This window comes from Odocoileus virginianus, chromosome 14 (genome assembly GCF_023699985.2).
Source record: "Odocoileus virginianus isolate 20LAN1187 ecotype Illinois chromosome 14, Ovbor_1.2, whole genome shotgun sequence".
Lineage (NCBI taxonomy): Eukaryota > Metazoa > Chordata > Mammalia > Artiodactyla > Cervidae > Odocoileus > Odocoileus virginianus.
This window is the reverse complement of record NC_069687.1, coordinates 36,082,547-36,107,217: the sequence shown is the minus strand read 5'-3', so window position 1 is coordinate 36,107,217 and position 24,671 is coordinate 36,082,547. Positions and strand designations below refer to the sequence as shown.

The window sequence follows — 24,671 nt, the reverse complement described above, 5'->3', positions numbered from 1 at the left end:
ATTTCAGTGAATGTGTGTGACCACAGTTCATGGCTGACCAATTTCTTTCATGGCTTTTGGCATTACTATCTCTGCTATCCCGAGATCCTGGAATCCCAAGATGGGAATGGTTGAGAGTGAAGGGATAAACCTAGATAGTCCTTGATGTATTTGTTCCAGGCAAAATCAGAAATGCTAAAACTTCCTTTTTGCACAAATTCAGCTGCAGATTTTTTTTCTGCAAATGCAAATCTTTCCAAAGAGGAGAAAGGACAGGCAGGTGCCAATAAATAGAAAGTGTAAACTTTGAATAAAGTAAATCACTTCTGAGCTTTGAGTCACCGAATTCCCCAAGCACTGGCGCTGAGTGAGGGGTTATGTGGTTTCCAGGAAGAGCCTGTGAGGGGAGAACACTTGATCGCACACAGAAGTCTTCATTATATTGAGATGCTACCCTTGAAAGAAAACCCACTGTCTGCCTCCTGGCAATCTAAATCTTGTCAATACACTGAAGGGACTCTTTGTTTAGAGTGTACAAAGCTTGCTTTCTTCCTTCTCTCCCTTAGAAAATCAGCAGACGGAATATTCCCCTGGCAGTTGGGGCTCCATTGAGGGCTGGCCATGCTCACATTCATTTTTCTGGTTTATGACTCCTTTTGAAACAGGGGCTGGAGTGAACGATGAGCCTGAGGACACAGCACATTTTAGGAACTCTAAACGCCCTTCTTGCAGTTTATATGATCTTATTTTAATTGAAAATGGGTTTTTAACGGTTTTCTTCCTTGCCACAATAAAAAAGGGCTCCAGTTGCCATCATCAAAGGAAACGGATGGCGTCTTTTGCTTTGATTTGACTGCATTACTTTTTGTTAAACAAACATAAAACCAAATTAAACTAACAAGCTTCCAGGCAAGGGAGGGAAGGGAGATGGTTTCCCTGTCTTCCGGAGAACTTGGAATCCATCCCTTTGGAAACTGGAAGCAGCTTGGATGTTTAGGGTGAAGGCGAGGGTCACTCAGTCCTCCAATTGTCTTGGTGTGATAGCAGCTAATGTGTCCTTCATGTAGGTTACCATCTCTGAGACACAGCTGTCTGTCTCAGTTCAGTTCAGTCACTCAGTTGTATCTGACTCTTTGTGACCCCATGGACTGTAGCCTATCAGACTCCTCTGTCCATAACATTTTCCAGGCAAGAGTACTGGAATGGGTTGCCACTTCCTTTTCCAGGGGATCCATAACATTTTCCCGGCAAGAGTACTGGAATGGGTTGCCACTTCCTTTTCCAGGGGATCTTCCCGACCCAGGGAAGTTAAATAAACAGGGTGACAATCTACAGCCTGGACATACTCCTTTCCCAATTTGGAACCAGTCTCTTGTTCCACATCCAGTTCTAACTGTTGTTTCTTGACCTGCATACAGATTTCTCAGGATTGAGGTATGGTGGTCTGGTATTCCCATCTCTTCAAGAATTTTCCAGTTTGTTGTGATCCACATAGTCAAATTTTTTGCTTTGGCATAGTCAATAATGCAGAAATAGATGTTTTTCTGGAACTCTCTTACTTTTTCAATGATCCACCAGATATTGACAGTTTGATCTCTGCCTTTTCTAAATCCAGCTTGAACATCTGGAAGTTTTCAGTTCATATACTGGTGAAGCTTCTCTTGGAGAATTGTGAGCATTACTTTGCTAGCAAATGAGATGAGTGCGATTGTGCAGGAGTTCGAACATTCTTTGGCACTGCCTTTCTTTGGGATTGGAATGAAAACTGACCTTTTGCAGTCCTGTGGCCACTGCTGGAGTTTTCCAAATTTGCTGGCATATTGAGTGCAGCACTTTCACAGCATCATCTTTTAGGATTTGAAATAGCTCAGCTGGAATGTCCATTAGCTTTGTTTGTAGTGGTGCTTCCTAAGGCCCCTTGACTTCACACTCCAGGGTTCCTGATTCTAGGTGAGTGATCACACCATCGTGGTTATCTGGGTCATTAAAATCTTTTCTGTATAGTTCTTCAGTGTATTCTTGGCATCTCTTCTTATTATCTTCTGCTTCTGTTAGGTCTGTACTGGTTCTGTCCTTTATTGTTCCCGTCTTTGCGTGAAATGTCTACCTGAGGTTGTTTTGAAGCCCTTTCTGGGATTTAAACCTACAGATGCAAAGGCCTTGCCTTTTATCGCTGTATGATTCAGTACATGAAATGCCAACCTTTGGGGGAAAGAGTTTATTTTTGTTTCATCTTTCTCTTTACATTTTCAAGTGAAGTTTCTAAGCTTTTAGAAGTGGCCAGACTGACAAGAAATCACATTTTAAAATATGTCCGACTTGATTTTAATTAGCTGCTCCTGGGTGACTCAGTTGCCCAGAGAAGGAAAGACCTGTGCTCATTATTTTAAATTTTGCAGATCAGGGAGGCCTCCATTTCTCAACAGAGGCTGGGTTTGGGAAAGGCAGTAACAAGGCTCTGACATTTTCATTGTAATCTTTATTTCCAAGGGCATCAGAGAGTTCTGTAAAAAATGGAGTGTGTGTGTGTGTGTGTGTGTGTGTGTGTGTGTGTGTGTGTGTTAGTCACTCAGTTGTGTCTGACTCTTTTCAACCCCATGCCCGGTAGCCATCCAAACTCCTCTGTCCATGAAATTCTCCAGGCAAGAATACTGGAATGGGTTGCCATTTCCTTTACTTTCTGTAAAAATTAATAATTTAATTCAGAGATTCTATTCATTTCAACAAAAGAAACATTTCATTGAAAATTAAATATATTCAAATAAAATTCACTGAAAGATGCATGTATTTTATTATCCACAATTGTTCATTCATAATCACAAAATACAGAAGTTTAGAGAATTTACAAGAGTAGTATATATAAAATGCATTTGTTGTAAAAATACTGTGCATACACATACATACACACACATGCACACACTTGAATATGAATTTGACATGGATTCCTAACAAATTTAAATCTAATTAAATGACAAGAAATTAAAGCTAATAATTTAATAATAATTTGATAGTACATAAATCTGATTAATTAAATTTAATTCTAATAAACTTTATCCTTTGAAAGATATTTCTAAAAATAAGACCTATTTATTCAATATGTATTTATTGGGTACTTAGTCTATGCCAGGTGCTATGCTAAGCACTTGGGCTACAACAGTAAGAAAACAGAGAATCTTTGCCCTCAAAGTCATTGCTGTCTAATTGGAGAGAGGTATTGATCAAACACATAAATATAATTACAATTTTGTCTAGTGCTTTGAAGCAGTGACATTTAAACTATCTCCAGAAAAAGGAGTGAGTGAGGCAAGTGAAGAGGCAGGAAAGAAAGTATTCTTGGTGAAAAAAAAAAAGAAAGAAAATAGCAAACTAACAACAATCAAACAGCATTTACAAAATTCCCTAGGGAAAATTCGTCTGGTCAAGATAAGCAAGGCTGAGTATGTGTCTAGAATTCAGTGGGGGGAAGAGTGACAGAAATGAAACCACAGGAGCAGCTGGCCATTGTTCAGAGCCAATAGGCCAGTTAAGAATTTTTATCTTTGCGCTAAAAGCAGTGATGGAAGCATCCTAAATAGGAAGCTCACGTGAATTAGTAAGTCAAGGTCAGCACATTGAGGGTTGCTGAACTTATCACCTCCAATTTCTTTATTTTTTCCTTTAAGTCATTTCAAAATCGGTTCTCAAAGCCAGCACATCAGAAGACCTCTGGCTCCCACATTGCTCCCGGCCTGTTGCTTCCTTGGAGGAAGGTTTTTTGCTTCCTGTAGACTTGCCTGTTTTTAAGGAGCCTGCAATCTGTTTGAAGATGCCTTTCCAAAGGAGAGCTCCATATTCCGGAGAAGAGCCGTGAGGCTTCCTGTATCAAATTCTGGTTCTGGATCTGTTCTTTTGCTAACCTAAATTAGAATCTGTGATGGGGAAAGTGTACTTGGTTTTTTTCCTATAATTGTGTACCCAAAAGAAAGCACTTCCAAGGATACTTCCCTCAAGTCTCATCACCAGTCTTGCCCTTTTATACCAGGACATCTCCCCCACCTGCTTTCTATCACTATTAGAAAATGGTGAATGTTGGGGGAAAAAAATCCCATAAGCTCATTTTTACATCCCCCTATACTGTGGCTGAATGCTGCTCTCAGAATTCCCTGCTGACTTCCTTCTTTGAGATTCTGGAGCAGAGCATTGCCTTGGTTGTAATTCAGTGAATGTTCAATACATTGCCACTTAGAGAGAGCCAGGCCTTCATCTAAGCACTTTATATGCACTAACTACTTCAATCCTCATTAATATGCCCATTTGAGAGATGGTAAAACTGAGGCTTAGAGTGTTACTCAACTTGCTCATAATTAATGCTGATGCTGAGACTTGAGCAGAAACAGTCTGGCTCTATGTTTAACACTAGGACTATGATTTTATTTATATTTTTATTTATCTTGAAGTGATGTGATTCTCCTGGTTTTCAGTGAGGTCTTGTGAATAAACAGTGTAAATCCACAGTATAAATCCAGAATCTAATGAAAATGAGAGGTTAAGAAAAAGAGAGGCATTTAAAAGACAGCACTGCAATATCTGCATCGTCACATTTTTCTATGTGACTATAGGAGACCAAAAGAGACTATTCCATAAATAGATACTAAAATATTAACATACAGATTCAAAGAGAATTTAGTCATCTCTTCAGGCTGCATAATTTCACTAAGAAATATTTTCATTCATAATACTAGTAAATGCTATTCAAATTTCTGCTAGCGCCTTTTTGGTTCTAATGGTGGAGCTAATGTGAATGAATGAATGAATGAATGAGGGCTTTTTAAAATCTCATAGCAATCTGAGAACTTCCTAAGGAAACTTCCTAAGGTCTTGAATACTAGTTTCAGTGTCATTAGGCAGTAGACTTACTATGGAATTAATATTAGATTCTTTGCATGAGAAAATCAAAGAACTCTTCTTTGGATGAAATCAAGAACAAACCTGAGAGCTTGTAAGGGGAAGCTCTGTCTCCACAGGTCAAAGTAGGCCCCTAATAATCTGGCCCAAACAGCTTCTTGTTCCTCCCCTTCTCTAGTCTCCCCCTCCAGGGTCCCCATACCACGGCACATACTCTCTGGTCACCTCATCGTTCTTAATCATGCCATCTCTTTCATACCCATATACTTAAAAAAAAAAAACACTTTATTGATGTCTGATAGATGATAAAATTGGTATACATAGTTAATGTATATAACTCGATGAGTTTGGAGATACCAAACTCATGTATACCCATGAAACCATAACCATTAAGGCCATAAACATACCCATCCCCTCTCAAAATTTCCTCCTGCACCTTTTATTATTTTTATTATTTTTTATGTATATGTGTGGTGAGAGTACTTAACATAGAATCTACCTTCTTAGAAAATTTTAGGATATAGTACTGTTTTGTTAGGAGGGCATTATGCTAAGTGAATAAGCCAGACACAGAAAGATAAATATTGTATAATCTCATTTCTATGTGGAATCAAAAAATAGTCAGTTTCATAGAAGCAGAGAATAGAATGGTGTTTACCAGGAGCTGGAGAGATGGAGAAATGAAGAAGTAATGATTAAAATGTACCAAGTTTGAGTTACACAAGGAAGTTCTGGTGATCTACTCTACAGTCCATGTTTGATTGGATATGCTGTTCCTTTTTCTTGAAATACTTGGTTTCTTTATCTAAAGAGTCTTGACCAAGCTCAACATGTCACCTATTTTGTGATGCATTCCTTAAATTTCTCCCAAGTGAAATAAATTATTTTACCTACATGCTCCCATAGGCTCCTATGCCCATGTCTGTTGCACCATATTGTATTATCACAGTTGATTCACATCTACTTTGCTTGTTGGACTTTGAGACAGCTGGGACCAGGATTTCTGGTTCAACATCTGAGTTCAATAAATGTGCTATTTTCCTTTTGGGTTTCAGGGATTGTGATAGGTACAGGGGATCTATTGATGACTACGATATGATTTTTTTTTTTTTTTTTGGAAAGGATGCAAGCACTGATAGAAATAGGCATGGAAGTGGAAAATCTGAACTCCATGCGCAATGTGTAGTTACAGACTGTGCTTGAGGAGTATAAAGCATCAAGAAGAGAGCTCTTCACCCAGATTTGAACTGAAAGGATGGAAATACTGCCTCAGCCAAGTCTTGAAGGGCAAGTGAAAGTTAGACCAGGAAGGGTCCTGAAGAAGGAATGGTATTCCATATAGAGAGAAGTCTTGAAAAAAAACTGAGGCATGAAACCACAAGATGTGTTTGGGAGAACACACAAGCATTTCAGTATTACCAGAGAACAAATTAGCCCAGAGGCTGAAGAGAGCTTTGTGTGTGGTTAGTGTGTGAGGGAGGCTGCAGAGACTCATCCTGACTGATGCAAAACTGGGTGTATCTTCTAGATGAGAGGAGACTGCAGTCGTTCACGTAGAAGAATAATACACTCAGTTCTGAGAAATGTTATTGTGACTGTAGTGTAGAAAAGTCACAGAAAATGAGGGTGGGGGCAGGACTGCAGCAGTGTTTTCTTAGAGAGAGGTGAGGAAGGTTCAAACCCCAAAATGCTCTATGGAGCTATACCTAGAACGCTGTCTTCCGTAGGTACAATATATCTGTTGAATGAATGAATGAAAGTGAAAGTGGCTCAGTCATGATCGACACTTTGAGACCCCAGGGACTATACAGTCCATGGAATTCTCCAGGCCAGAATACTGAAGTGGGTAGCCTTTCCTTTCTTCAGGGGATCTTTCCAACCCAGGGATCGAACCCAGGTCTCCTGCACTTCAGGCAGATTCTTTACCAGCTGAGCCACAAGGGAAGCCCAAGAATACTGGAGTGGATAGCCTACCCCTTCTCCAGGGGATCTTCCTGACCCAGGGATTGAACCCAGGTCTCCTGCATTACAGGCGGATTCTTTACCAAATGAGCTATCAGGGAATTCCAAATAAATGAAGGGGTGATTTTAAAACATTAAAGTTTAACAAGTTTGCTTTTTCTTTAATTATTTTTTTAAACTTTATATTGGAGTATAGTTGATTAACAACGTTTTGTCAGTTTCAGGTGTGCAGCAGCAAAGTGATTCAGTTATACATATGTGTGCTAAGTCTCTTTGGTCATGTCCGACTCTTTGCTACCCTATGGACTGTAGCCTGTTGGGCTTCTCTGTCCATGGGATTCTCTGGGCAAGAATACTGCAGCGGGCTGCCATGCCCTCCTCCAGGGGATCTTCCTGACCCCGGGGTCAAACCCCTGTCTTTTATATGTCTCCTGCACTGGCAGATGGGTTTTTTTTAACCACTAGTGCCACCTGGGAAGCCCATACATATACATGCATCTATTCTTTTTCAAATTCTTTTCCCATTTAGACTATTAATGAGTACTGAGCAGAGTTCCCTGTACTATATAGTAGGTCTTTGTTAACCAGTTTGTCTTATACAGTGAAAATTATTGCATTGAGACAATGTTTTATTACCACCAGAGTAGGCTTTTCAATTTATTTATCTAATATAAGAATTGATTCTCAGGAGGGCAAATAAAAAATGTGTTCTTTTTATGTAAAAAGCACAGGAATATACAAACAATATATAAACATATTTAAAGTCTATCTGTGGTATTAATACATGTAACTCCATGGCTGATTCATGTCAATGTATGACAAAACCCGCTACAATAATGTAAAGTAATTAGCCTCCAACTAAGAAAAATAAATTAAAAAAAACTTTATTGAGAAAGAGAGTGAGGAAGGAAAATATTTTAAAAGGTTCCATGGTAGGAAAAAATTTTTAAAAGTTTAAGAAATGCCACTCTAAATAATTATTGTAACTTCAACAGCATTTGTTTGTTCTAATCTAGAACACTGAGTCTTTTCGTTTAATATAATTCTACTTAAGTCCATCTGAGTATTTGAGATTCAATTTGGCATTATTGCTTATTTTGTTTTTGGTATCATATTGACTTGAGAAAAGTATATTTGAACAGAAAAAGAAAAATATTTCCGTGACTCAGAGAAATGGCATTTTAAATGTAAAACTCATTTCACCTGAGGACTACAAGCTATTCCAAAATGATATTTCATCAATCCTCAAAGTAATCTATTTTATAGTGAAACAGAGAAGAACAATCCTAACATCTCTCCATGGGGATAACAATTAGTTGTTCTAAATTCAGGCCCAGGAATATCAATCTTAGAGTAGTAGCAGGCATCTGAGTTTCTGTTTTCATGATGGTCATGGTTCTCAGATGGGAATTTTGTTGCTCAGGAACCTTCCATAACCTAGTACCCTAGGGATCTGGCAAACCAGCTACTTGGTTAAAGCTAATACAGAATCAGCCCCAGCCTCAGCATCACTCTTCTACCCACCTCTCACCTCTCAAGGTGTGTGTATCTGCTAAGCAACCATCTTCCCAGGAAATGAGCTGGTTTGATATTTTTTCCAAAGAGTGTCTGCTTTTTCTGAAATGCCAAGGTGATACTGTGTTCACAACAGACATATGCCATCTGCCCGAGCAAGCCCAGAAGAGAAAGTAATGGAATTCAAACCCGAGTGGTTGCACACACACTGCCATGGCATCTGTCTCTCTGATGAACTTGAATGCCCCTGGGTCTGTGCTCTAGGGATCCACAGTTTTTTAATTCCAAGATAGAATTCCCTTCAGAAACTGTGGCTATGAAGACCAAATTCCTCCACCTGCCAGTCTATTTTCTGATGGCAATGGGTCTTTTAGATCCATGCTATCCTCTTTTAGAAGCACTCTTTTGGTTCTCCTCTATCTGTATCTAACAAACAAAGGTAAATGCTGGAAAACATGGATCAGAATTTTTAAGGTACTGTCTACAGGATTAATGGACCCCAAGGCAGTTTTTAGTTTTGCCTAGATGGGTCAAGTTTGGCTAGATGTGCTTTATGAGATCTGGATAAAGGCACTGTATTACATTCTGTACTTCAACCTCACAAACCAAAAGAAGCATGACTTTCTTTTCTTCTGATTTCATGATACTATATGCTCCTGATTTTCATCCTACTTCTATACATAATTCTCCCTTTTTTAATTGAATCAACTTTTCTGCCCATGTAGCTGATATTCAGATTTTCTCTTCTCATCCTTCTCTATACAATCTTCCCAGGTAACTCTCATAGCTCTTTTCTTTTTATGTGATAGCCCTTGACCAGCTCTATGTCCTGAATATTAGACCTGTACTTAATCAATTGAAATCTTAATCCATACATCCTGAAGTCACCTCAGAATCAACAGGTCTCAGACTGAACTTAGTACATCCACTGGGAAGCCTTCAGTCCTATCCTTCCAAAATTAGTAGATGATACTCACCTGCCAGAATACTGCTAGAAATCTAGGCATCATCCATGGCCTCTTTCTTCATCTCCATCATATCTAATCCCACACCAGTCAAATGTTGTCCTTTTATCTCCTTGTGTGTGTGTGTGTTCAGTTGCTTCAGTCATGTTCAACTCTTTGCAACCCATAGACCAACTATAGACCACCAGGCTCCTCTGTCCATGGGATGCTCCAGGCAAGAGTACTGGAGTGGGTTTCCATTTCCCCCTCCAGGGGATCTTCCTCACCCAGGGATCAAACCCTCATCTCTTGTGTCTCCTGCTTTGGCAGGTGAGTTCTTTACCACTAGTGCCACCTTTTCTCCTTCGGTTCAGTTCAGTTCAGTCGCTCAGTTGTGTCTGACTCTTTGCGACCCCATGAATTGCAGCATGCCGGGCCTCCCTGTCCATCACCAATTCCCGGAGTTTACCCAAACTCATGTCCATCAAGTCGGTGATGCCATCCAGTCATCTCATCCTCTGTCATCTTTCTCCTCCTGCCCCCAATCCCTCCCAGCATCAGGGTCTTTTCCAATGAGTCAACTCTTCGCATGAGGTGGCCAAAGTATTGGAGTTTCAGCTTCATCATCAGTCCTTCCAATGAACACACAGGACTGATCTCCTTTAGGATGGACTGGTTGGATCTCCTTGCAGTCCAAGGGACTCTGCAGAGTCTTCTCCAACACCACAATTGAAAAGCATCAATTTTTCGGTGCTCCATAGTTCCTTTCAAATATATTTATTGCGGCCCCTGCAATGTAAGTTCCCATTATCTCTGGTCTAGATTCCTTCCACAGCTCTCTGGTTGTTAGTTCTGATCCTAGTCTTGCCTTTTTCTCTTCATTTGTTCACACTGAAGGCAAACCACACTCTCTAAATCACAAATCTAAGCATATTATTTCCCCGGTTAACAGCTTTAAGTTGATTTACATTCTGAAAACCTTCTGTCTTCTGGTCCCTTCTTATTTCTCCAGCACTTTGAGGCTTCCTTACATTTTATAGCTTCTTTGAGATTCTTAATTTCATCATGATCTCTCCATTCATACCTTTGTATCTTTCCTTCTCTCTCCATTCCATCCAGGAATTTGGTGTCCACATGGACTTCCTCACTCTTTCATTGTTATTGCACTGCCATCTCTAAGACCTTGGTTCATTTATCCCTTTCTCAACCTCCCTTCCTGCCTGCTTAAGCCATAGTGGTTTCTCTTCAATGTGCTATCATAGGATACTGCATCCTTATTAATAGCTGGATCTGTCTGTCCAAATGCCCTACTCCTAAGCACACCATACCCCTGTTAATGAATGTAGAAATGTTATTTTCTCTGTCTGAAAATATACCACATCATCCTCCATCCCCCATTCACACCTTCTCCCAGCTAAGTCTTCCTAATCTCTCAACATTCAGGGAGTGCTCTTCTGAAAAGTTTTCCCTGATTTTGCAAACGAGGCTAGGTGACTCTCCACTGTGCTCTCGTGGTAAAGAATCATCTTTTATAATTAAGTCAGATCACAACACTATTCTGCTCAAGATCTTCCAAAGACTCCCCTTTTCACTCAAAGTAACACTCAGAACCCTTGTAATAGCCTACAGTGCCATAATTCCTCTAACTTCATCTTCTAATGGTCTCCTCTTTCTTTTACAAAGTTTAGGCATACTACCCATGTAACGCTATGGCAGCAGCTGAAATGTTTTCCCTGGCTATCTATGTGACTAACTCCCTTGTCTCCTTCAAACCCTTGCACAAATATCCCCTTGTCAATGCACTTGTGTAAGCACCCTATTTTAAGTTGCCATCTGCTCCACTCCTATCTGCACACTTCAAATCTTCCCTTTTTTGCTGCTTTTTAATAGCACTTCTTCCTTCCTATCAAATGATGTAATTAATTTATGATGATTATTCATTGTTTGTCTTTCCTTATTAGACTGTGAGCTCCTCACAGGTGGGTATTTTTATCTGCTATGCCCACTCAAGTTTTCCAAGTGCCTTCAGAGGTGTCTGGAATAGAAGAGGTGATCAGTAAATAAGTTTAAAGGATGAGCCCTGATTGTACTATATTAAAATTGTCTTCCTTGTCCATCGGTCCACCACCAAACTATGCACTCTTTAAATGCAGGCAGTTTCACTAATATGTCTATTTATAAAATCTATCACATTTCCTGAAAATAGTGGGTTTGTAATAAATGTTTGCTAAGTGTATGTACTCATCCCTGACCTCAGTAACCCATAGTTCTCCAGGGTTTGTAATCACACCATACCAGACTAAAAAATGAGTGCAAGAATGTTGCTTTCTTAGTGGAGAAATTTCACTATAAATTCTCATGGCATGTGAGATCTCCAAAGATGGAGTCCAGTATTGACTGATATAGTGACTACAGTCAGCCCTCCATATGCTTGGGTTCCATATCCACAAAAATCGATCCTGGGTTGGTTGAGTTCATGAATGCACAAACCATGGATAAAAAGGACTGACTTTACAACTTCATTTTATGTAAGACACTGTGAAAAAGCTTTCACAGACTTTGGCATCTGTGGGAATTCCTGAAGCCAATCCCTCGTGGATTCCAAAGTGTTATCTCTCAGTCTTGTCTAACTCTTTGCGATCCCATGGACTGTAACCCACCAGGCTTCTCTATCCATGGAATTCTCCAGCAAGAATATTGGAGTTGGTAGCCATTTCCTCCTCCAGGGGTTCTTTCTGACCCAGGGATTGAGTCCATGTCTCCTGCATTGCAGGCAGACTCTTTAGCATCTGAGCCACCCTCCAAGAATAATTGTATTTCTCCTGCAGAGTCACTTAAGAGGTTAAGAATTTACCATCGTCCATTTGTTTTTTTTTTCTTCATTATGTATCTGTAATTGGGGCATTTATTTTAGTAAATTAGAAAACTGAAGGAAGTCCTGGGGATTGCAAGCTTGAAAAATAACATCTTTCCTTCTGTAACATCTCTTTTTCTTTCCTTTCTCAGAGCTCTTCCTGCCATGATGCAGTGGGTCCGCACACAGAAGCCAGGAGAGAGTGGCATCAATATTGTCACTGCCGACTTTGTAGAACTTGGTGATTTCATCAGCACTGTCATAAAGCTCAACTATGTCTTTGATGAAGGGGAAGCCAACACTTGATGGTACTGTTTGGAGTTTCAGTGAATAAGAAGGAGAAGATTCACTGTATTAGATGTTTTATCTATAAACACTCTGATCTTCCTATTCCACTGAGTTTCTGAAGGGATAAGGGCTGAAAGTGGGTGGGAAAGGGGGAAAACCATTTCTTCAGTGACTATTATCATATTCTTCATTATTATAAATATTTCATTTCCCATTTGATAAGCAAAACCTACTTCTAGTGTTAGGGATTAAAAAAAAGACTAGTAAATTTTGTTTTTCAGAATTAGTCTTTGTAACTTATGGGTGTTTACTTGATTGTGTTTCTGATTTCAACTTAGGGCTCCTACACTTTCCTCCAAATGAAACTTTCTGCTCCCTCTCTCGCTCGCTCTTTTTAATCTGATGCTGTATGGGACTTAAAAGTAATTGAATGCCCAGCATAATGTGTATTACATTGTTGTACTGAAATTTACTTGTTTTGTAGGATTTGGTATAATATTCTGTAGTCTGCAATCTTGCTAACTTTTGGTCATAGATAATATGCATCAAATCAATTTCCCTGCATCAGTAATATTGGAGGCCATAATCAGTAAATTTTGTGTCATTTAAAAACAATAGTGTTTCACAGTATTTCTATTGAAGGCAGCTATAAATATAGAATAAAAAAACTTTTATGGAAGAACAATTAGTGCCAACTCCATATTGAAAAATGGAGGTGGTGAGGAGATGGATGTCATTTTAATTCAGAAATGTCTTAAATATTGTCTTGAATGCCCGGTAAATGAAAAATTATGTGTGTTAAAATCAAAAAACTCTGTTGGACCTTGAGATGATCATACTGAGTAAAATAAGAAAGAGAAAGACAAATAACATTTGATATCTCTTATATGTAGAATTTAAAAAAAGATACAAATGAACTTAAAAAAACAGAAAAAGGTACGCAGACTAAGAGATCAAATTTATGGTTACAGGGGAAAGGGTGGGGGACAGGAGAGATAGATTGGGAGTTTGGGATCGACATGTACACACCACTATATTTAAAATAAAATGACTTTCCATGAAAAAGTAAATAAAAGTAAAATTATAAAAGAAAAAAATTTAACTAAAAAATAGAACCAGAAAACTCTGAAAAGAACACTTACACAAGTTCTTCTAACAATTAATCTGACTAAAAAAATTAAAATAAGAAAAGAAAGAAAGAAATGAAAGGTTGTGCAAGCTTTGCTACCAAATTAAGATTTCCCAACATGTCATTCTACATCCCAAATTTTGAGGAACATATTCTGAGAAGCTTCAATTTGAGTTTTTTAAATTAAAGTTGAGGAAGAAGGAAGGGTAACAGAATGGATGAGAACAATGTCTTTGAAACTACGACTGTGGCCTCTCAAGGATCCATGAAGCATCTTCAGGAGATTCTTAAGTACATGTGATTTGAGCAGATTTTGAAAATCACTTTTGGGTTCCGTCCATCTCACCCCAGGGTTAATTTTGAGGCAGAGGCCAAAGTTTCACAGAAAGTTTCTGCCTTCTACCATGTGATAGTCCACATGTATGAGGAAGAAAACTGCAATACAACTTTAAGCATTGCTTCCCCCTTGGTGTCTTTGCGATATTTGACAGCTCTAAATAACCTTGAAAGAGCACAATAACCCTTTCCTATATGCCTCACAGGACTACTTTGAGGCATTTATAAAAATCTATAAGATTTGCTGAAATTTGTACAATTCTAAATTATCTTATCTTCATGTTTAGAAATAATCACACCTCAATAGTTTCCTGGGGGAAAACGACATAATCCATGTAAAGTGGGACCATAGAAAAATAAAAGCATGCTCTCAGTTTTTAATTAATTTAAACATATGTGTGGTTTAATCTCTGAGTTTTAGGTAAGGGATTTGATTCCAAGTTTATGTACATTAAAATTATACATAATCAAGAGTTGATTAAAAGATTATAAATACTCACTATCAGAAAATAGTATTTATTAACCACTGTGGGGAAGGGAGAGAAATTGTTTAGACTGAAGAGAACATTTATGAAAAGTATACAGCTGTGTTTTGTTGACGAAGTAGTGTGCATATATACATGCAACAGATATATTCTCCATTCCAGTTGTGTGAATTTGTATCAACAAACAAAATAAACCAATCTGTACCTACTCCTTGCAGGCGAACAGATACAAACACACACAAACACACAGAGTCACGGACAGACACAGTGACAATTCTTTTCAAGTGAAAACTTTGATGATATTAAATACTTTAGTTTTAAGACCAAAACCTTTAACAATGTATGGAAAAGAGTTGACGAGAACTTTGAAAGTAGAGTAGCTGATTATATTCAAATATTTTTGTACGGATAGATAATATTATCTACAAATATAGTTTGCTTTCCGCTTCCTCTCTCCTCCAGTTTTATTGTCTTTCTATATCTTTTACCTGCTCTTTAAGTGCATTGGAATATGATTCCTTTTATAAGGACTATAGCTTATTGGAATTAATGTCCTGTGAAGTTGTTTTTTGGGCAGGTTTTCTCTGACTATTCATTATTCATCCCTCAGGAGGACCTTTAGCCAAGCAAACTTACAATGACACAAGGATTTGACTTATAAATGTATGAGAAAATAGATCTTTCAACATATTAATGAAAAATGAGTAAAATATAGAGGTAACTATGTTGTAATTTCTTGAACTTAGATGCTTTCCTATAATATTCGCTTAGAATTAGCTTTGTCATATTTGTCATTTGGGTGCTGGAAAAAAAAATAAACATGCTGAAGCATTAGATTAATTGTGCAGTTTTTCAACTGGAGAAAGCATTTAATTGCTATTAATAATCTGCACATAGAGACCTTGTTTGACAAGTGATATTTCCAAACCAATGTTTGGTTTCCATATGGGTATACAGTGTATATGTAGCAGGCACTGGGGGTACATGGACTTGCCTTAATTTCCAAAGGAGGGAACAGGTAGATGTGAACCCTGGTCCTCCAGCTAGAGGAAAAGTTCACTAGAAGGGATTCCTTTGCAAGGAGAATGAAGAGAAGATGCCTTTGGCTGTCTTCTGTCCATTAGCCCTGCTCTGGAACACACTTGGGGAACAGGCTGTGGGCCTTAAATAAAGAGGTGGGGTGAGGACCAGTAGTATGTGATTAGCGTTTACCATCAGCCTAAGCTCCTTTGTCTTAGTTAGACATTGTGTTCAGAGCACATTGAGCACAAGGGCTGCAGATAAACCCCCAACTGGTAGGAGATACATCTTGGTGCACATTTTGTGTTCCTTAGTTCTTAAGACTTTTCCATCACTAGTCCTGCAAGGAAGAAAAAACAAACAAACAAAATCCAACTTTTATCGAATTATAGCAGGAAATCAAAGGGGTGAGTGACTGATGAGGGAAAATATGCAAAGAGTATCATTTTTGGGTTTGCTTTCCTGTCTGTAATTTTGAAGGCCCAATATGGTGATGACTTCTGCCATTTCATCCTTTAGGTCTCCCTTATTACTACACAGTCATATGAATGCAGAGAATGAGGAGGCATCTTTTAAAAGCCTTAGGATATACTCTATATGATGACCTCAATATTCACTTTCAGCCATACTAGGAAAACTTACTTTTCATGGAGCACCACCTAACAGTGAATGTATTAGAGCATGAAGTGTTTGGTATGTATGCACCTATGTGTGTACACACATAAACACACACACACACACACACACACAGCATGAACATCTTACACATTATTCAAGTGGAAACCACTCTAATCAATCAACCTGATTCTACTGAAGTTTTAACTCTTAAAATCAATATCTCCTACATAAGTAGGCACAAACATAATTCAAATATTTAAATATTTAAGAGGAGAAAAATCACTAGAAAACCAGTGAAAAATAAGACCATCATAAATAAGAAATGCCTAGCAGTAGTCTAACTATGTTGTCAGTAACACTTCAAGCTGGAGAATCGAAGATGAACTTAAAAATAAATCACAAACAAGCAAACACACATCTTCTCTTAACATCTTTTCTTAATATTGTTTTAAGTTCTTTGAGGCTATAAGATGTTTTAGCCAATGTTACCCATTCAGGATCTCCTCTGTTAGAAAAGTTGGACGTCTCAGGAAATGTATGTTTTCGTGAGTTTTTCAGTTCTGCAATTTTAATGATCCAGCGACACAAACTTCTGACCTTTGGTTGCTCTCCAGATAAGAGCTTCACAGGTAGAGTGCTGCTTTCTGAATCGCTAATAGAAAATAATGCATAGTGTCCCTCAAGATATGCTAAACAAGGTTTTTAAAAGTATTTTATGTTATAGCACTTTAGTCTTTTCAACTGGATTTCAGTGACACAATGGTGTGAATGCTGTATTTGCCATAACTTACTGGTGGCTCCTGTGTTACATACAGTTTTAAATAATGCTCTAAATTGTTTGTTTTCCCAATGACAATGATAAAATGTTCTGTAGAATTTGTAAAACATGTTGATTAAGTCTATTGAAAACTTGTGCACTTTTTATTTCATTTGTGATACTCTTTTATAGGTATTAGTTCTAAATGTGTATTTGTATGAGTCAGAAGTATGTGCTTGTATGTGGTGTGTGTGTAAGTGTACTATATCTTGTGCAAAATCAAACTTATCCTAAAGAAAAAGGGCACATTATGACCAGCCTTAATACATTGACATTTTTGTTACTGTTGCAATTCGGGGTTAAAATTTAAAAGGAGATTATGTTTTTGTTAAAAGTGGCCTTTTTTTAATCACATGAGGAATGTGCTTTAGTACTTATTTGAGTTCCCACAAGCAAATAGTGCAGCTTGTGGGATACCCAGTGCTCTTTAAGTTTCAAACATCAATTAATTTATTGACTTCATTAATGTGCAAAAAACTTAAATTCAGACTCACTTCCATCCACAAGAGAGCCAGTGCACTTCTAAAGTTGTTCTTCCAAACATGGAACCCATTTTTCATGGAACCCATATTTAGGGAACCCCAGTTTTCCATAAAATAATGTTTCTCCAAACCATTACTTAAAAAAAGGAAGGGGGGTCTTCTCAAGTAAGATGAACTGCCTTGGCTCTCTGAGAGTCATGAAAGACCCATCAACATTAGGTGGTACCGATGTGATTCCCTCTGAAAAAAAGCAGGAAGCAACACTCCTGAATTTTTGCTATCTACCTAAGTGCATTCAAATACTAATTTAAGGATCTGCACTGGTGGTCATGTTCAAAGCAAAACTCTGTAATCTTTAGGTTTGGGATCTTGGTACAGGTTATTAATCTACCTTCTTTTCTTTTTCTCCACCTTCAATTATTTTTGTCCCATATTTAAGGTTGCTAGAAAGAATACTGGACACCCAGTGAAATTCAAATTTCAGATACAAATGAATATTTTAGTATAATATTTTCCAATATTTCATGAGATGTATTTATATTAAGAATTATCCATTGCTTATCTGAAATTCACATTTAATTGTGTGTGTCTGCATTTTTTTCCTAATCTTAAATCCCTATGAATCCTGACTGTCTTTTTCAGTAGGGCTACCTATAGGGTATAACATCCTACCTCTCTCCACACTCCTGTGTTAAGATAGCTCATAAAAATCAGTAGTCTTACTACCCCTCATTAAGGAAAGTATTGGCCCATGCCAAGTCCCAAAAATGTGTTATGAAGGGCCAACTGAAGTACAGGAAGAATAATCAGGTAAGAACTTTCATAAGATGAATGCCACATTCACTTGTCTATTGTGAGATCCAAGTCTCTATCCCCACAATCCCTTATGTAACATTCCCCAATAATTGGGACAACCTGAAACATACCCATACATTAAAAATGCCCCTGGCGAGAAGCACCTTCTAACTCATACCAGGACCGCTTTTAAAAGTTGTTATCTTTTTCTTTCAGAGAGGTAACAAATGAATCCATTACTCTTCTTATTAACAACTTAGCACAAATTAGTTTTATCAGATTAGACCTGGTCATCTATGGAGTTGTAGAAAATTTGACATAGAAAGGAACTCTCTTGACTGCTGGAGAAAGAGAGGAGTGTCTGAGGTATGCACACAGCTTTGTCTGTGCCTACTCAGGAGATTGGGTGGAAGAGACAGCAGGTGGGAATGTAGTTCCTGACAATGAAGCCGCACCTGCCAGAGAGACTCATCAAAGCAGATTATCACAACCAACACTTTTTCTAAGGAATTGGAAACCCAACCCATCCCAGAGTAAGAACTGTGAGACCTAAGGCCATTTTCTAGACAAATTTGCAAAGTGTAGAATGTATTGGAATTCCTAAAATAGAGTTTTCAAATATTTCTGAATCCAACAGTGACTCCTTGGCAGGGCCTGAATGGGGATGGAGTTTCAGGACATTTGAGTAGCTGCCTCCTCTCTTGAAACTTATATAAGTGATAGGAAAATCCAGATCTCTTAATGTAACATTTCCATCTCATGGCCCCTGCTTTCACACATTTCTGTTGATTTATTTCATGTCTAAAGGATGGGAATTTGCAGAGCTGGTGACATTTCCTTCATTAGACACGAGAAATTCACCAGCGGGAGACAGACCTGTGCCTTCTCTTTTTAGGATCTGGTCATTGATACTTTAATAAATGTGATGTAAAGAAAATACATGCCTACAGTTCTGTTTAGCAAATGAAATTTTTTTGATAAGATTGTGTTCTTAATGTTAAAAAAGTTTCTTTGTATCCAGTGAAAAGCCTAATAAAGTCCTGATACCAGTTGTCCTAATTTTTTTATTTCATATTTATCGGCGCTTTATTACAGCCCCAAAGTGGATCTTTTAAATAAGACATGACTCAGAGCAACAGAAAATGTCATTCTTTTTAAAAAATATAAATCACCATATTAGGATTTCCTCTGTGAAAGAATATATATCCTCCACCAATAAAGGCAATGCCATGATTGCTTCCATTGCATCAAAGTTAGGCATCTTAAAAGTCTGATGCTTTTAGCTTCTGGTATTTCCACAAAAGCCAATATCACTATAGCAATACCGTAATGATGAATATAGTATATTAGCATCATAAAACACCATCCTGACACCATGTATAGGATGATGTACGTAAGCATGGGTGCCGTATTATATCTGTATCACAAAAGCAGTTAAAAACAGAGGTCCCATCCCTTCTTTTTGCTCCCCTCACTTTCAGAACTTCAGATGAAACTACTTTTTCCCAACAGCAGAGGCTGACCTCAAAAAGTAAAGTGAAAGTGTTAGTCACTCAGTTATGTCCAACTCTTTGAGACCCCATAGACTGTAGCCAGCCAGAGTCCTCTGTCTATGGGGATTCTCCAGGCAAGAATACTGGAGGGGGTTGCCGTGCCCTCCTTCAGGGGATCTTCCCAACCAGGGGATCGAGCCCAGGTCTCCTGCATCGCAGGGGGATTCTTTACCTTCTGAGCCACTGGGGAAGAAGAGCAGACCCCAGAAATTAAAGAAGTATCTCCTTTCCACAGGTTAAAGAAGTTGGCACTTCCAAGATGAAAGGAGTATGCATATCACTTGGCACTGGAGCAAATATTTCTCTTTTTGTGAAAAGTACTATTGTGGCATGATGGCGCCATTTCAACATTGGCTGTCAATATATGGTTCAATATTTGTCATCTCAGTGAGCTGTAATAATGGCCACCATGGAATTAAGTGGCGGGAGGTGAACTTAAAAACTGGGCCTCTTCTACCATGTTCATCTTTCAGTCCTGTGGATAGAAATATTAATATTCCTGGAAACATCTGGCATTTTAGGCAAAGGTGAAACATAGTAAAAACCACATTAAATTCTACAAAGTGGGATTTAATGCCCTTGGTGAGAAGCCCAGGAGGGCAGGGGAGAACACCAGTGCTAGCAGTTCCAAGCATTCATTGGCAAAATGATTATCCTCCACTCACACTTTTTCCCTCAGAGGAATGTGTAAGCTTGACCTCTTGGGGTTTCACTGAGAAATAATGAAGAAAAAAAAATCTTTTGCCTCAACACAACTGCTAAGCTGTTATTAAACTGTACTCTTTCATTATGGAAAAAGAAAAATGTGCCTGCAGACCCGTTTCTATTTTGGCATGGGGAAAAGGCAGAAAATATTAATTTTGAACCAATAACTCTTTTCTCATTGGCCTAAAGGTTATAAATCTTTGATTTCAGCTTTGAACGTAAGAGGCGCATGTTCGCTATTTTTGTATTCTCAGGGGATAGCAGTTATTAAAACATGTTTGAAAACAATGAAATGAAACTATGACGAGTTATGACCCAATTGAAGGGTAGACAAGTACTTGATCAGGCTGTGCACATGTGGAACACTGTTGAATGGTGATGAGACATCAAAAAAGTAGCAGGCAGTATCCTCCGCCTCTTGTATTCCTTGGAGAAATACTGAAAACAATGGGAGAATTTAGAGGGAAATACACTGCACAGTGTTCTCTTCAAACACTAAGACCTCTTAGCTGTAAAGTCAACTCCAAATCTTTGTGCAGAATATGTGCCCAGGGGAACTTGTGTTATGATTCATCTGTTTAAAAGTAGCTGAGAAAGGGTATGAGGGGGATTAAATTTTGAACTTCAATAAACCTCTTGTTAAATGTTCCTATTCCTCATCCACTTGCAGATATAAGTGGGGTTGCATGAATACATTAACTAAAATTCCACAGGCTCTTCTTTCCACACAAGAGATCTGGTCACATGCCCTTTGGGAAATCTGTCTCCTTCCTTACACTTTCCTGCATCCCCAGAAGGTGTTTTCTGTATGCCAAGCAGAAATCCAGGGCCCCTGGTTACTGGCTGCTGCTACGCTCTGACCGCATGTCCTCTATGGCCTCCAATCATGGCCCTTTCTCCATGTGGTGCTGTGCTGAGTCACTCAGTCATGTCTGACTCTTTGTGACCCCATAGACTGTAGCACATCAGGCTCCTCTGTCCATGGGGATTCTCCAGGAGAGAATACTGAAGTGGGTTGCCATGCCCTCCTCCAGGACAGCTTCCCAACCCAGAGATCGAACCCAGGTCTCCCGCATTACAGGCAGATTCTTTACCATCTGAGCCACCAGGGAAGCCCAAGAATACGGGAGTGGGTGGCCTATCCCTTCTCCAGGGGAATCTTCCTGACACAGGAATTGAACCAGGGTCTCCTGCATTGCAGGCAGATTCGTTATCAGCTGAGCTACCAGGGAAGCCCCCATATCTCCATCAGAACCAGCAGTCCTCCCAGTCGGTACTGCTTTCCCTGGGCTGAGCATTAGGTGTTGGTGAAGACTCTTAAAAGTCCCTTAGACTGCAAGATCAAGCCATTAAATCCTAAAGGAAATCAATTCTGAATATTCTTTGGAAGGACTGATGTTGAAGCTGAAGTGCCAATAGTCTGGCCACCTGATGTGCAAACGGACTCATTAGAAAAGACCCTGATGCTGGGAAAGATTGAAAGCAGGAGGAGAAGGGGATGATAGAGGATGAGATGGTTGGATGGCATCACCAACTCGATGGACATGAGTTTGAGCAAGTTCCAGGAGTTGGTGACAGACAAGGAATCCTGGCATGCTGCAGTTCATGGGGTCGCAAAGAGTCGGACATGACTAAGCGACTGAACTGAACAGAACAGAGGCAAAGTCCTCAGGTGCTAAAGTGGTGAGTGGTCTGCTGCCAAGCAAAGAGAGACGAGGAAATGCTTGTCTCTTTATGTTACATTCTTGTGTCCTAATAATTAATTCCCCAAGATCAGAGGCAAAGAGCTTATTCAACTCCCTCTCTCTGTCTCCTTACTTTCACCCCACTCCATGGAATTATGGCAGAAATTAATTTCATTGACAGCTACCATACTGTTCTCAAAATCTCTACTCCCCTCTGAGGACCAAGGCATTTATCCTGGTCAAATTTATCTTCCTGGTTTTTCCTTCTCTCAAAAAAGTCATCTTCCTTAGTCCTTATACAAATAGTCCTCTGATAGACCTGCTCCCAATTCTGTTATTTAGTCTCATTCTAGGACCCTACATGCATGTGGCCTAAAAGACCAGCAGCTCCTGCTTGTAGCCGTGTCTATTAGACGAGCAAATAGCTGCGCTGGGCAGGGGACTTCATGTACAGATGCCTAGCTTCTCCTCATTGGCATGCTTCCTTCTCTGGTCCACTCCAGAGAAAACTTGTTCCCTCACAAACAAGCTGATGAACTAATTCACAATGAAGTATTCATGGGGATGAAAATAACAAGTTGTCAATCTTCTTTACTTTAAAAATGCACTTATAGGTAATTGAAACTCCAGAATTGCATGCTAGTGTCCATTATTTGCTTTCATACCTTATTCAAGATTACACATTGTACTTAGTTGCACGGAAGCAGGTTCAGCTACAACAAAAAATCTGATAAATTCTCTTTCCATTTTTTAAAAATTAATTACTTGATTACCTTTTGACTGCACTGGGTCTTCAATGCTGCTCTGGCGATGTCTCTAGTTGTGGGAAGCAGGGGCTGTTTCCATGTTTCTGCGCATGGGCTTTTCATTGCGGTGGCTTCTCTTGTTAACGGAGAGCAGGTTCTGTGTGCCTGGGCTTTGGTAGTTGCAGCAGGCCAGCTCAGAAGCTGTGGCTCCAAGGCCCGAGAGCATGGGCTCCAGTAGTTGTGGCAGATGACTTGGTTGCTCCGCAATTTGTGGAATCTTCCCAGACCAGGGATTGAACCTGTGTCTCCTGCACTGGCAGGCAGATTCTTATCCACAGTACCACCAGGGAGGTCCTTCTTTTCATTTTTATTCTGTCGCAAATATTTTCTAATTTTCCTTGTTATAGCTGCTTATATTGTTGCTTGCTCAGTCACTAAGTCATGTCTGACTCTTTGTAATGCCATGAACTGCAGCACTCCAGGCTTCCCTGTCTTTAATTATCTCCCCGAGTTTCTCAAACTCATGTCCACTGAGTTGATGATGCCATCCAATCATCTCATCCTTTGTGGCCCTCTCCTCCTCCTGCCCTCAAACTCTCCCAGAATCAGAGTCTTTTCCAGTGAGTCGGCTTTTCACATATGGTAGACAAAGTATTGGAGCTTCAGCATCGGTCCTTCCAAGGAACATTAAGGGTTGACTGACTTGTTTGAACTAACTTAGTATATGTAGAAGTGTTTATAACAGTGTTTGGCACTCTGGCTGCCCAAGGGACTCTCAAAAGTCTCCTCCAACACCACAGTTCAAAAGCATCAATTCTTTGGCACTCGGCCTTCTTTATGGTCCAACTCTCACATCCGTACATGACTACTAGAAAAACCATAGCTTGGACTAAATGGACCTTTGTTGGCAAAGTGATGCCTCTGCTTTTTTAATACAGTCTAAGTTTGTCATAGCTTTCCTTCCAAGGAGCAAGCATCTTTTAATTTTGTGGCTACAGTCACTTTCAGCAGTGATTTTGGAGCCCAAGATAATAAAATCTGTCACTGTTTCCATTGTTTCCCCATCTATTTGCCATGAAGTGATGGGACCAGATGCCATGATCTTCACTTTTGAATGCTGAGTTTTAAGCCAGCTTTTTCACTCTCCTCTTTCACCTTCATCAAGTGGCTCTTTAATTCCTCTTCACTTTCTGCCTTTAGAGTGGTGTCATCTGCATATCTGAGGTTGTTGATATTTCTCCTGGCAGTCTTGATTCCAGCTTGTAATTCATCCAGCCCAGCATTTAGCATAATGTACTCTGCATATAAATTAAATTAGCAGGGTGACAATATACAGCCTTGATGTACTCCTTTCCCAATTTTGAACCAGTTCATTGCTCCATGTCTGGTTCTGACTGTTGCTATAGGAGAAAGGTAAGGTGGTCTGGTATTCCCATCTCTTGAAGAATTTTCCAGTTTGTTGTGATCCACACAGTCAAAAGCTTTAGCATAGTCAATGAAGGAGAAATAGATGTTTTTCTGGAATACTTTTGCTTTTTCTATGATCCAAGGAATGTTTGCAACTTGATCTCTTGACTCCTCTGCCTTTTTTAAACCCAGTTTGTACATCTGGAAGTTCTCAGTTCTCGTATTGTTGAAGTTTGGCTTGAAGGATTTTGAGTATTAGCTTTCCAGCATGTGAAGTGAGTGCAATTGTATCATAGAACATTTTTTGGCATTTCCCTTTCTTGGGATTGGGATGAAAACCCACCTTTCCCAGTCCTGTGGCCATTGCTGAGTTTTCCAAATTTGCTGGCTTATTGAGTGCAGCACTTCAACAACATCATCTTTTAGGATTTGAAATTTCTCAGCTGGAATTCCATCACCTCTATTAG

General features: G+C 39.2%; 1 protein-coding gene across 2 annotated transcripts in view; it reads left to right on the top strand.

The window, feature by feature from the left end:
* The window catches only part of PLCXD3 (phosphatidylinositol specific phospholipase C X domain containing 3), a 186,228-nt gene extending 167,068 nt beyond the window's left edge, over positions 1–19,160 (top strand). For both annotated transcript variants that reach the window (XM_020905094.2, XM_070476630.1), the window contains exon 3: positions 12,291–19,160. In XM_020905094.2, coding sequence (XP_020760753.1) covers positions 12,291–12,444 — 154 coding nt within the window. In that variant the 3' untranslated portion in view covers positions 12,445–19,160. The remainder of the gene's footprint in view (positions 1–12,290) is intronic.
* Positions 19,161–24,671: the final 5,511 nt, after the last annotated feature.